Source organism: Aquarana catesbeiana, linkage group LG02 (genome assembly GCF_042186555.1).
Source record: "Aquarana catesbeiana isolate 2022-GZ linkage group LG02, ASM4218655v1, whole genome shotgun sequence".
Taxonomy (NCBI): domain Eukaryota; kingdom Metazoa; phylum Chordata; class Amphibia; order Anura; family Ranidae; genus Aquarana; species Aquarana catesbeiana.
In genome coordinates this window covers 113,749,815-113,764,420 of record NC_133325.1, presented here as the reverse complement: position 1 = coordinate 113,764,420, position 14,606 = coordinate 113,749,815, and the positions used below count along the sequence as shown (strand labels likewise).

Below are 14,606 nucleotides of genomic sequence, written 5' to 3'. Positions count from 1 at the left end.
ACCTCTTTTCTCATCTGCCCCACCACTGTACTTCCCTGCACATCTGCTTCACCGCCTTATCCCCATGCTCTTCTGTTTCACTACTGAATCACCTTCTCATCTGTCCTAACGCTGAACCCATCTGCACATCTGTTTCACCTCTGTACCCCCCTGCTCTCCTGCCAAACCACTGTTCCCCCTGCTCTCCTGCCCCACCACTGTAACCCCCTGCTCATTTGCCCCACCAAATACACCTCCTTTCACATCTGTCCCACTGCTTTACCCCCCTGCTTTTCTGCCCCAACACTGAACCCCCCCCCCTACTCATCTGGCCCAACACTGAACCCCCCTGCTCTTTTGTCCCACTGCTGAACCCCCTTATCTCCTCCACCACTGTACCTCTCTGCACATCTGCCCCACCGCTGTACCCTCCTGCTCTTCTGTTCCACCTCTGAACCCCTCCCGCTCATTTTCCCCACCGCTGTACCCTCCTGCTAATCTGCTCCACCGCTGTACCCTCTTCTCATCTATGATATGCGTGATATGCAGAGTGGTGAAAGGAAGCAGAGATGAGACACATCTACCTGTCCTGGCACACTCATCCTGCTGATCCACCTCTCGCATCCAGCCCACGTGCTTGTATGTGATGTCACATACAAGCATCTGAAATGGATGCGCAATGATGAGCTTAAGTCAGGGGTATTTTCTGCAGTGGGCCTGTGTACAAGATCATAAGTTGGGCCCCCGCAGCTGAGAAAAAAAGTGGTTGGTTGTGATTTTCATTGTGCTGAATACTGGCTGTGGCTTAAAGGGACACAGAGTGCAGGGGTTCTGTAGTAAGTGACGCAAAGGTTCATGAATAATTTCAACAAAATTCCCAGAAGCTCAACAGTAATTCCACAAACTGTCACCTGAATGTGGTTTTCTCAATCACAGTGAAATCCCTTCTTTCTGAGAATGGTAGTGGCAGCCAAGCGTGTCATCTTCCTCCAGATGGTGGATGGCTGATTGGCTTTAGTAGTGGCCAAGACAGTCCTCCTCCTCCTCCTGGAAACAGGGACCCCCCCCCCACCCCAGCAGAACTGCACCCAATCTCTTCCCCATCACAAAAGCTGACGATTGCAGCTACAGCAAAGTTAGAGAACCAAACAATGTTTCCCATCTTTTACAATGTGTGGGGGCACAGTGCCTCCCCCTCAGTGCGGCGTGGGGAATTCTGAAATTGGAATGCATTAGTGTCTCACTGACACTTCCCTGCGCTGCTCTGTTGATGGGGAGAGAGTTGAGTGCTGGCAAAAGAGGCTTCATGTGCCGCTTGCGGCACCCGTGCCAGGGGTTGCCTACCCCTGCTCTAGGGATACCAGTTCAGGTGAGGGACAAAAGATAGGTTTTAGCCAGAAGCCTATCTTGATGTAGAGATTAAAGCAGATAAAAATGTTCTTGAGTAAGGTGAGGGTTTTTTCCAATAACTAAATAATTTCCCTATTTCTGATTACCCTTAAGCATTCATGTCCATCTTTCTAGTGACTAACTATTTTCATATATTCCACTTGCCAACTGTTGCCAAAAAAGAAAAAAAAATCAAAATGGAGGGCAACTGATTAATCACCAGTATTGCCTATATACTATAGCCTCTGTGCAGGTGATCTTTTCTCCAGAACCTACTTTTTATGACTTTATCAATTTCCTATGTAAAAGCGGCTACCTTGGTAAAGAAGTGAGCTTTGCTTCCCGGTGTCAAGCCCACCTCTGAGCAGGCCCATAGAAGAACAGTAAGCAGCACAACTGTGACATCACCAACTAGCACAACAGTTTGATAAGCAGTCATTAGAGGCTACAGTTACAAGAGTGCCTTTGTAACGTCACACTTCAGGAGGAAATACTTCTCAGCAGGAATTTAAAGCAAAAGATAGATTTTCAGGGTACTGCTCGTCTCTGAGCAAAGTTTTAATCTAATCAATTCAGCTTTTTTTGTATCTAGTGAGGCATTTAAACTCAAAATGTTCTTTATAACTTAACACAGCCCTCATATTTTCCACTTGTCTATGCGCATTAGTGGAAAATGAGGGCTGGCAAGAAGCTGGGCTGCCTGGGAGTGGGGGGGGGGGGGGAAGCAACGCCGGCGGCTGGGGTGTTGAGCCTTTCTCCTAGCGATCGCCCTGGGGAAAGAGAGCATGGAGGAAAAGGAGAGCCACGGGATCACAGAGCGGGATAGCCCGCTCTTACAGCTTACATTACAATTGCTTCCGCTCGCGGTCATACACAGCCCGCCTCCTCCTGACCCAGAGCCTGTGATAGACAGAACACATCCCAGCATTGGATCGGCTTTCTGTCCATCACAGGCTCTGGGTCAGGAGGAGGTGGGGCTGTGTATGACGGTGAGTGGAGCGGGCACAGGTCACACTGCGATTGTGGGCACAGGTGAGGCTGCAATGATGGGCACAGGTGAGGCTGCAATTGTGGGTACAGGTCACGCTACAATGATGGGCACAGGTCACGCTGCACTGATGGGCACAGACGAGCCTGCATTGATGGGCACAGGTGAGCCTGCATTGATGGACCCAGGTGGGCCTGCATTGGTGGGCACTAGTGAGGCTGTGCTGAGGGGCATTGATAAAGTTGTTGTTAACATTTATTTTAGAAACTTAATTCTGCATAAAACATTTAAGTGTAATTTCATGAGATAATTTATGAGGGTGTGTATAGGGGTGGAATTAGGGGCGGGGCAGGGTAGTGGTTGGGTGGGGCAACTGGTGCCGAGTAACCCTTGAGGCCTGGCTAGTAGCTCAGGACTTGAAATTTTGAGCCCTGACAACGCATTATCTTCATTAAGGTAAAACTCTCCCCACTATCTAATCTACCCACCACCATTCCTAGACACTTACCTGACTGCATCACTGATTCAGCGCAGTCTCGGCTACACTCACTTCCTGGTCTCACAGGAAACACTAAGAACAGCAGGAACAGAGGTGCTGTCAAACATCTTTGGGAAGCGGGAGCCTGGTTACCAGCACTGTGTTCGCAATGGAGTTAATTTATAAAAAAAATAAATGAAAGTAAAGGGTCTGTGTTGCCTAACACACGGGATTAAATTTCAGCTTTCATTTTTCGACAAGTATTCGGCGCAAGAATTAAAAGCAAAAATCCAAATCATATAACAATGTACATAAATGAACTCTAAATAGGATGAGGAAATGGTATTAAGAGTAGAGTCCGTGATGTAGCACAGCAGTTGAGATGATGGAGGTGATATATGTAGTCCACATTCATGGCAACCTTCCGGTGGGAGAGAAAGCCATATTCCCAAAAGATACTGTAAAACAAGGAAACGGAGGTGCCTCTGGGTGCAGACTTTATAACAATTTAATATAAAAAAGTCAACAGCAGGGTTTGCACTCACATTTAGGAAGGAGGTTTCAAGCATAAAATAGTCCCAAGGCAATCAAGGGGGTCCGTGAAGTCATCTCTCTCAGTGGTGGATATGTATCCTCTGGGTTGTCCCGAAGCTCTGGGAGCCGGCTAGCCGTAAGTGACGTGACGGCTGTGCTCCTTTGTCAAGCTGATTGGCTAGGGGCTAAGGAGGAAGTATATATGGATAACTGTGGGGAGGGGAACAGAGGAAAAAGAAAGGAAAAGGGGGAGTGGCCTGGAGAACTGTGTAGAGGAGTGTCAGCAATGACGGGGAGCATTAAAAATTGATAATTAGATATAGAATAAAAAAGCAAAAAGAAAAAATGAGAATAAAAATAAATATAAAACGCTGGAGGGGGAAAAAAATGAACGAAAAATGAAGAAAGAAAGATATAGTAGAAGAAACGAAGGGGGGAGGGGGGGGGGGTCCTTGACAATAAAAACAGGGTGCAAAACTTTTACTTTTTCCCTTTACTTTTTCTCATCTCATCCACCACTTCTTTCGCACCCTGTTTTTATTGTCAACCCCCCCCCCCCCTTTCGTTTCTTCTACTATATCTTTCTTTCTTCATTTTTCGTTCATTTTTTTCCCCCTCCAGTTTTATATTTATTTTTATTCTCATTTTTTCTTTTTACTTTTTTATTCTATATCCAATTATCAATTTTTAATGCCCCCCGTCATTGCTGACACTCCTATACACAGTTCTCCAGGCCACTCCCCCTTTTCCTTTCTTTTTCCTCTGTTCCCCTCCCCACAGTTCTCCATATATACTTCCTCCTTAGCCCCTAGCCAATCAGCTTGACAAAGGAGCGCAGCCGTCACGTCACTCACGGCTAGCCGGCTCAAGAAACGTGTCGCACAGTGTGTGACGTCATCATCCCTCGCCTGGATCACTGTTTGCTACTCGAGCCTCGCTCTGGTGTTCTTCCTCGCTGTCGGCCGGTATACATCCAGCGCTTCGGGACAGTCCAGAGGATACATATCCACCGCTGAGAGAGATGACTTCGCGGACCCCCTTGATTGCCTTGGGGCTATTTTATGCTTGAAACCTCCTTCTTAAATGTGAGTGCAAACCCTGCTGTTGCCTTTTTTAGATTAAATTGTTTTAAAGTCTGCACCCAGAGGCGCCTCCGTTTCCTTGTTTTACAGCTTTCATTTTTCAACAGCGGGTTAAAACTGGGATGTATTTACCATACAAATTTGGGATTGTGTCGTGTAGGCCGTATGAACCCTAAATATGGCCAGAAAAGAAGTTATCTGATTGGCTGTCATGAGAAACTGAACAGACCATAGAGGTTGACCATAGACCTGTATAGCACCCTGAGGCTCACTAAACTTGTTGCAAGAACATGCCAAGGAGAGCAGCATAACGCAGGACCCAGCAAACATTACAGGCTAGCCCCACTACAGTGAAGGGAAGAAAAACTGCGCTTGGAAGAATCAAATAAGCAGCAGCTTATTGTAGGATATACACAAAACAAATAGGAAGCAGAATAGCTGCACTAAAAATTTTAACCTAAAAAAGTGATTAATTACAGTATGAGTTAGATATAAATATTTCTGGTGCATAAAACTGAATAAATCTGTGAAGAAAATTTTTCATTAAAAATTTTTTTGAAAAATTTAAGGTGAATGAATAACCCAAAAAAATAAAAAAATCTGTGATATGCTAATTAAAGTCCAAATTAATAAATGTTCCAATATTTCAAATAATAACACTCAGTGACTTGACAACTTGGGTTAAGCCACCTGTTTAATTGGCTTACGTTTTGGTAAGCATGCCATTCATCAGTTGGGGATACACTTCGTTATGTCAAGTCACTGAGTGTTATTATTTGAAATACTGGAACATTTATTACTTTGGAGTTTAATTAGCATATCACAGAATTTTTGTTTTTGTTTTTTTGGGTTATTCATTCACCTTAAATTTAAAAAAAAAAAAAAATGTAATGAGAATTTTTCTTCACAGATTTATTCAATTTTATGCACCAGAGATATTTATATCTAACTCTACTGTAATTAATCACTTTTTTAGGTTAAAATTTTTAGCGCAGCTTCTCACTACGTAAACTGCTAGATCGCAAGGGCAATAGGCGGTCAATCCTTAATGGAAGCGCTTGAAGAAAAAAGAAATGGTTTAAAAAGAGAAAACAACATTTCCAAAAGCAGAAGAGTCCTATCACCTATGGACACTAGCAAAAAAAAATGAGTTTCATGGAGTGGGTGAGGTTACAGGAGAGTGCACCTAGGGCAGTCCTAGCAAAGTTCTTCACCAGTGTCCAATTACCTGAAGGTAGGCTGAATATAACCCATAGTTTATGACTACAGCCCCGTGTCTACATTTAATAAAATATGTTTTGCAGATAACATTTGTTCACAGATATTTGGCTGAGGAAGATTGATACATTGCACATTATGGCAGGAGCTTCAAGATCCTACGGCAGGCTGAGTTTCGCTTTAACGCAGCATGTTTATGATGCATACAGAAATTTTTGATACGAAGGCTCGATTAAGTCATTTTAGATATAAAGCAAACACTAACTAAATGTTAATGCCTGCTGACTAAGGTAATTAATTTGCTGCCAATGAAGCAGAAAAATACTCAGTCAGAGGGAATGTTGTAAGCAGTTCTGCAAGCAGACATAAATATATCTTAATTAACAAAAATACATAATTAGAGAGCTTCACAAACTCACAGAGCCTCTGGCTCAATTGATAAGGACCAACATTAATATTCAGGGCCTTGTACTTGGCAAGGTACATAACAAATGCTATGTCTCTTTGCAAGACCAACTCTATCATCTCACTACGTAACCTCTTACCACCAGTGTTAATTTTGACGTAAAATTTCGATTTAGTTTTAGTCATAGTGATAGTCTTGACTAAAATGGCATTTTTGTCGTATTTTAGTCATCTGAAATGTTTTAGTCATATTTTAGTCGACTATAATCTACATTTTAGCAGACTAAAATAATTTTAGTCTACTAAAATCGAATGGGTTTCGTTAAATTGTAATGCATTATTTAAGCGTTTCACTAGAATTTCCAAACTCATTTTATACTCCTGGAGTAAAAATCTAATAGGATTTTTTTGTCATATTTACCTGTAAAATCCCTTTCTTTGAGTACATCATGGGACACAGAGTCAGGTTAATATTCATTACCTACTGGGTTATACTCCATCTCCAGGTAAATGGACTCTGGTAGACCAAAGGTATTCAGACAGGAAGTGATTCCCTATATAACCCCTCCCACACAAGAAGCACTTCAGTTTTGTAGCAAGCACCGAATCTGCAAAAAAAAGGGGAGGGATCTCTGTGTCCCATGATGTACTCAAAGAAAAGGATTTTACAGGTAAGTATGATGAAAAAATCCAATTTTCTTTTTCATACATTGTGGGACACAGAGTCAGGCTAATATTCATTACCTACTGGGACATCCCAGAGCAATAGCCTTGAGGGGAGGGAGACACCCTGCCAAACAATAGCCATCAGAACTTTTACAGCAGCACGCAGTACACTGTGGACAAAAGCCAAATCCTCGGCTTCTCAAACATCCACTTGATAAAATTTTGTGAACGTATGCACTGAAGACCAGGTGGCAGCTTTACAAATCTGAGCCACAGATACCTGATGGCGAAAAGCCCTGGAGGTTCCTACACACCTGGTAGAATGAGCTCTCACCCTAAAGGGAGGAGTTTTATGTTTCCGACCATAGGCCTGAATGATCAACTGACTGACCCAATTGGCAATGGAAGCCTTGGAAGCTGCCTGCCCCACCTTGAGTCCTTTTGGTAAAACAAAAAAGGAGTCTGATCCTCGGATCTCCGCAGATCTAGACAAATAAACCTTGACTGCCCAGACAACGTCCAATGAGTGCAGTCGTCTCTCTTTGGAGAAAAAAAGGCGGCAAAATAATGTCCTTATTTAAATGAAAGACTGACACCACTTTTGGCAAAAAGAATGGAACAGGTTGTAACACGACCATGTCATGGTTAAGGATCAAGTATGGCTCCCTGCACGAAAGGGCCGCCAACTCCGACACCTTTCTAGCCGAGGTGATGGCCATCAGGAAGGCTACCTTGTGTGACAGCAAGTCTAATGGAATTTCCTTGATAGGTTCAAATGGTTGCTTCTGTAAAACAGACAACAATAATTTCAAGTCCCAAGGACACATAGGTGACCTAATGGGGGGAAGCAAGCGAGTTACCCCCTGCATAAAAGTTCGGATCAGTGAATGGGAGGCTAAAGGCCTTTAGAAGAATACTGATAGGGCCGAAACTTGACCTCTGATTGTACTCAAAGCCAATTTGATTTCCACAGCTGACTGTAGAAAGGAGAGAATTCTCCTAATCACGTATTTCCGAGGATGCCATTTTCTGGCTTCACTCCAAGCAATACAAGTCTCCAGACCTTATGATTAACTTTTCTAGTGACAGCTTTTCTAGCATTCACTGGGGTAGACACTACTGATCCCGAGATGCCACGGTCCTTCAGCACCCTGGCTTCAACAGCCTTGCCGTCAAATTTAGAGACTGTAAATTGGGATGGAATTTAGGACCTTGAGACAGTAGATTGGGGCGACATGGGAGCGTCCATGGCCCATCTATTGTCAGTCTCACAATCTCTGGGAACCAGGGCCTTCTGGTGCCACCAGAATGACTGAAACCCACTCTTTCCGAATCCTGCGCAACAAATGTGGAAGGAGAGGAATCGGAGGGAAAGCATAAACCAGGGAATACTGGCTCCATGGAACTATCAGAGCATCTGCTCCGATTGCCAGAGGATCCTTCGTTCAGGACACAAATTGCTGTAGCTTGTTGTTGAACCTGGATGCCAATAGGTCGACCTCTGGCCATCCCCAACGCTGGAAAATTTCCTGGAACACCCCTGGGTGTAGGGACCATTCCCCCGGGCAGATCTGCTGGCAGCTGAGATAATCTGCCTTCCAGTGCTCTACTCCCAGGATATGGACTGCCAATATAATTGGCACATGTCCCTCTGCTCAGGCTAGTATGTGGTTCACCCCCTTCAGAGCTGAACGACTCCTGGTACCGCCTTGGTGACTTATATAGGCCACGCATTTTTTGGACTGAACCCCGATAGGGCAGTCCTGAAGCTCCACTGTCCTGAACTGTAGGGCCAGACGTACTGCCCGTAATTCCAGGACGTTGATGGGCAGGATCTGTTCTGTCCCTGACCATTTCCCCTGAGCTGTGAGTCCTTCTAGGGTCGTTCCCCAGCCTGAGAGACTGGCATCTGCAGTCAGTACTCTCCAAGTTATCGGGAGAAAGGATTTTCCCTTTTGCAGGTTCTGATCCTGCAACCACCAGTTTAGGCTTAAGCAGGCCCGAGCAGATAAGCACATTGGATAATCCAGGGCAGTGATGGCGAGCCTTGGCACCCCAGATGTTTTGGAACTACATTTCACATGATGCTCAACTACACTGCAGAGTGCATGAGCATCTTGGGAAATGTAGTTCCAAAACATCTGGGGTGCCAAGGTTCGTCATCACTGATCCAGGGCTTGTCCTCTTCTGTTCCAGGCCAACAAGATGTTTGGAATGGAACTGGGCATAGGGCATTGCCTCGAAGGAGGATACCAGAAGGCTCATACAGAGCTGAATGGAGGGTTATCAGGTGCCCCTTATCTGATGCACCTGATTCTTCAGGGTACAGATCCTTGCGGGTGGCAAGAATACTCTTGCTTGGACCGTATCTAGGATTAGACCTAAATACTTTAGACCTTGAGCTGGTTTCAAGGCTGACCTTTCGGTATTTCTGATCCAGCCTAAGCTTTTCAAATACCGCACTGTGCACGTTATGCTCTGTTCTAGAGCCTTTAATGAGTGATCTCTGAGCAGGTCATCCAGATACCAAGGACACGGATCCCTTGGGCCCTTTAAAGACCCAGTACTGGTGCTAGGATGTTTGTAAACACCCGGGGAGCTGTAGCAAGCCCGAGGGGTAGAGCCACAAACTGAAAATTACGTTCCTCTACTGCAAATCACAGGAACCTCTGATGAGGCTGAAAGATAGGTACGTCTGAATACGTGTCTTATATAGCGCCCTGTTGGCAGCAGAACTGCCCTGGCGCTGAGACATTTGAGGAAGCAGTCCCTGAAGTTTTAAACGAGGGACGCCTGGTGCTTTTCTTCACAGGAAGTAGAGAACTCTTCCCTCCGGAAATCTTTCGGATATATTTGTTCAAATGATCACCAAATAAACGTTCCCCATGAAAAGGGAAACCTGCCAATAACTTTTCACAAGGAAGCTCGGCTGACCAGTTCTTAACCCAAAAAAGTCTGCGCATATGCACAGACAAGAGAGCCAAACGAGGAACCTGCTGTATTGAATCCTTTTAAGGCATCAACAGCAAAACACAGTGCTCGAGGAATATCTGTCTTATTTTCAGGCAGATTATCCTCCTGGTTAGGCCTATCAGGCCGTTTGACCTGATCCTTTACAGACTGGCAGATACCAATTGCTGCAACAGCTGGCTGAATAGCTGAACTGGCCAAAGAAAAGGAAGCTTTTAATAATGACTCCAATTTCTGTGCGTTATCTACCAGACAAGTTAAGTTCTTGTTTAAGGAAGAGACTGCTGCATCTACAGCTGGCATGCTCCCTTTTTTAACAAACTTTTCATCCATGGGTTATAAAAAGGGAAAACCTCTTAAGAGGAACAAAATCCTGTCAGGATGTTCCCAATCAGCATACACCACCTGTTCTAGCAGGAGGTGTAGGGGGAAAGCCTGTGTGGCCTGAAGAGGCCTCAGGGATCCCAAAAGGACCAGGGGGGCTCAGTCACCTCTGCAAGAGGCAACTTAAAGGCAGAACAAAACATTTCGGTCAGAGTCAGGGTGAAAAGCCTTTGCGACTGAGAGACAGACATCAACTGGATATCTTTTTGTCCATATTGTTTGGAAGCAGACTCATTCGCCAGGCCCTCCACAGAATCCTGAGCTTTTTAGTTCTTCCTCATTCTCAACCCATTCCTGCTCCAAACTAGGAGGTTCCAGGGAGGGGGATCTGTCACACTTCTTGCCACCCTGCGGGATGGATGCAATCCTGCCAGCAATCCTGTGCTCTAACCCGGCTAGGGCCGAGGACAGTTCATCCTTGGTGATAAAGGGTGAAGCAGGAGCATTGACTGTAGGCACAATACCAGATAGGCGTAGTGGCTCAGATTGCTTGAAAGCCTCTGGTCCTTCAGGGGATACAAAAAACTAGGGATACGACTAGGTTCATCAGTAACTACTGACGACATAGGAGTGCCCTTCCCTGTAGTGTTAGTGCCACTAATTTTTTTAAGACATTTACTAGCCACAAAAAGAGTACTTGGGTGTGGTATTAAAATACCTCAGAAGGAAGACCCTTTAATAGGGCTCACCAAGCTATGCAACAATCCTGCTAAGCACCTTAGCCTGGCAAGTAACACTTGGTGACTCACGTGAACCGTCTAAGGAGAAATGAACCGCTGCAAGTGCCTGTTCAGAGTCTGCTCTGTGTCCCACAGCTGCCTTCTGGAAGCACTGCATGCTTGGCATATACAGTTTAAACACCCTGCAGGAATGCCTTAGCGCTGTGGTGTCCAGGATTCCACTTTGCAGGGTCCACTGCCCGGAGGAGAGAGGAGATGGGAGAAAGTTGTAGAAAGTCAACCATCACTGCAGCCCTCCACCAGTCGGGGCTTTATGGCAGAGTGGCCCGATGGAAGCCTTTCCTCAGTGCAAGACACATGAAAGCCCACATGGAGTTTGCTAAAAAACACCTGAAGGACTCCAAGATGGTGAGAAATAAGATTCTCTGGTCTGATGAGACCAAGATAGAACTTTGGCCTTAATTCTAAGCGGTATGTGTGGAGAAAATGAGGCACTGCTCATCACCTGTCCAATACAGTCCCAACAGTGAAGCATGGTGGTGGCAGCATCATGCTGTGGGGGTGCTTTTCAGCTGCAGGGACAGGACGACTGGTTGCAATCGAGGGAAAGATGAATGCGGCCAAGTACAGGGATATCCTGGACGAAAACCTTCTCCAGAGTGCTCAGGACTTCAGACTGGGCCGAAGGTTTACCTTCCAACAAGACAGTGACCCTAAGCACACAGCTAAAATAATGAAGGAGTGGCTTACAACAACTCCGTGACTGTTCTTGAATGGCCCAGCCAGAGCCCTGACTTAAACCCCATTGAGCATCTCTGGAGAGACCTAAAAATGGCTGTCCAACGTTTACCATCCAACATGACAGAACTGGAGAGGATCTGCAGGGAGGAATGGCAGAGGATGCCCAAATCCAGGTGTGAAAAACTTGTTGCATCTTTCCCAAAAAGACTCATGGCTGTATTAGATCAAAAGTTTGCTTCTACTAAATACTGAGCAAAGGGTCTGAATACTTAGGACCATGTGATATTTCAATTTTTCTTTTTTAATAAATCTGCAAAAATGTCAACAATTCTGTGTTTTTCTGTCAATATGGGGTGCTGTGTGTACATTAATAAGGAAAAAAAATGAACTGAAATGATTTTAGCAAATGGCTGCAATATAACAAAGAGTGAAAAATTTAAGGGGGTCTGAATACTTTCCGTCCCCACTGTATAATCAGTGTTAACTTTTACATCAAATTTCAATTTAGCTTTAGCTTTTTGACTGAAATGCCATTTTAGTTCTAGTCGTATTTTAGTCATCTGAATTGTTTTAGTTGTATTTCAGTCGACTAAAATAGGGTTAATTTTGTCAATGAAAATATTTTGTTCGTTGACAAAATTAACGCTTACCACCCCACTTTATACTTAAAGTCCTGTATGAATCCAGCACTGTGCTCATCTGCAGGACTTCTCTTCTCTCTCTCACAGGCTTGGCTGAAGAAGCCATTGGCCTCTGCTGCTGTCAGTGAAATCCAGTGAGGAGGGAGCGATGCATGCCAATGGACACACAGAGCCCGGTTCAGGAGCGAGTCTGCACATGTACCACACCAGGAAGCAGCTTTCTATGGTGGCACATGCAATAGAAGAGGAGCCTAGAGCACCAGCAGGGGACTCCCGAAGAGGAGGTTCGGGACTACTCTGTGCAATACCACTGCACAGAGAAGGTTAGTACAACGTGTTTATTTTAGGGAAAAAAAATTACTTTACAATCACTTTTACCTTTTTTGAGTGCTCCCAATATAGGTTCCCTCACACATTCTTAGAATTCTTCAAGCCCAAGTTAGATGATTTATTTGGAACATCTACTCACATCTCACACAGTTTTGGACAGCAGCATTGTTAATCTTGGAGGGGGGGGGGGTGTTAGATGTACTAGCAGATTTTTAAACTCCAGCTAACACTCTTGAAGCAGGTACAGAAAAGTTTATTTTCCTATTGGGATAAAGGTTTTACAGAAATAAAAGCTGAACATTGTAAGACCTCTGTAAGTGGTAAATGGTTTGTCTGGTCAGATCACCAGGTGAAAAAAAAAAAAGGAAAGAAAGCTTAAAAAAATAAAAACAATTTAGCCACCACATGTTAGAACTGGTAAGCTGCAGTATAATAAAGGTTTGCCTTTGGATTAACACTTTAAGCCCTCCATCGGCATTGCATTGCTGACTGTGTTACAGTTGGGTAGATTTGCCTGCATTTCCTGTCCCAAGTGATACCGTATGTATCAGTATGAGACTAAGTGCCACCAAGACAAGAAGCAAGAGAATCTACCAATGTGGATGCACAAAGCAATAATAACTTAAGAGGTTCTAAAATGCACCCACTCATTCAAGAACAAAAAATGTTTTGGCTGGAGTCAGGCTTTAAGTCTTGATCTAACCTGAACTACGATTGGTATTTTGGTATCTTGGATAACCCATTACGGATACAGATGATATAGCAGGAGTGATTAAAAATGATTTACTGCTTTCTCCGTCCTCACCTGTAGGTAAGGCTATGTATATCCTTTTCTCTAATCTCCTTCGTAAAGCCTCATCAATGTCCCATGGGAAATTGGTAGCAGCCAGAACCATCACCATTTTTGATGGATCATCATTTTCCAGGGCACCTCCAACACCTAGGGTATTAAAGAAGATGATGTTAGCAGAAGTAAACAACGAGAATAAACTAGTATAACAAAATATGCAGCATTATTTCATTGTCAAACAAACTTCCCATCAATGCTAATAAGGATTTTGAAATTCTGTCATTACATCACAGAAACTCACAAGACTGCTCTGGTAGTTCAAGGAGTTATACATTTATAAAGCAGAATGACTCAGGCAATCTTTCAGATGGTATCTATGTACATAGAGACTGGAAACTGAACCTTGAAGGTTGAACATAAAATAACTAGCGCTTTGCAGAGGAAAATGGGTTACATATACAACTGTATTCACTGCCCTCAAACCGCAATTACTAATGTTTTCTTTGTTAAGCTGAGCCCATAGGAGAATATAGCTAGTTTCACTTACAGCAGTTTCACTGGTATATCTGCTGCTTTTATGATTTTTTTTCTGGTTCAGCTATAGATGTATTCAGTCCTCTCCTGATGTTATTCATAATTAGAAAATATAGGCTATAAATTCTGCAGAATACAACTTCTGTTATACTCTAATGCTGTACATACAAGAATAGAATTTGTTTCTACCAGTAACAGATTCCTCTATCCAAGTTATACAGCACAGTTGGAAGAATCCACCTGCTGGCTAATTGTATTCTGACAGCTTCGTTTGCAAGCATTTTGAACATTTAGCAGCAAAAAATTCAAGTTAGACTTAACGGTAACTTGTTTTACAGTAGTCTTTCGGGACAGCACCTGAGAAATCGTAGCGCCTCCCTCCATAAAAAGGAAACACTTCACCTCCAAAAGGAGACTTCTCCCCACACATCGTCAGTTGTAGTAGAGTACCTACAGCCAAACAGAAAAACACAAGCACAAGAGAGTATAATATAACAGATAGATGGGCAACAGTTGCTGTCCTGAAAGACTACTGGAAAGTTACCTGTAAATGTATCTTGAATTTCCCAAAACATCTTTCAGGACAGCACCTGAGAGGATAAAGAAGAATTTACCAATCTTAGGAAGGGAGAACAGCTTGCAAGTCCTTTCTACCAAAGGTCCAATCTCTCGCAAACAATAGGTCCAATCTGTAGTGGCAAACAAAGGTGGATAAGCTTGACCACGTTGCTGCAGATTTTTTCTGGGGTGGCACTAGCCCTTTCTGTCCATGTAGCCGCCAGAGATCTAGTGCAGTG

The 14,606-nt window shown here is 44.0% G+C and overlaps 1 protein-coding gene across 1 annotated transcript in view; it reads right to left on the bottom strand.

Moving 5' to 3' along the window:
* The window catches only part of KATNAL1 (katanin catalytic subunit A1 like 1), a 178,509-nt gene that overhangs the window by 14,494 nt on the left and 149,409 nt on the right, over window positions 1-14,606 (bottom strand). Inside the window, exon 9 of the mRNA XM_073613365.1 lies at window positions 13,291-13,425. Within this exon, the coding sequence (XP_073469466.1) occupies window positions 13,291-13,425 (135 nt within the window). The remainder of the gene's footprint in view (window positions 1-13,290; window positions 13,426-14,606) is intronic.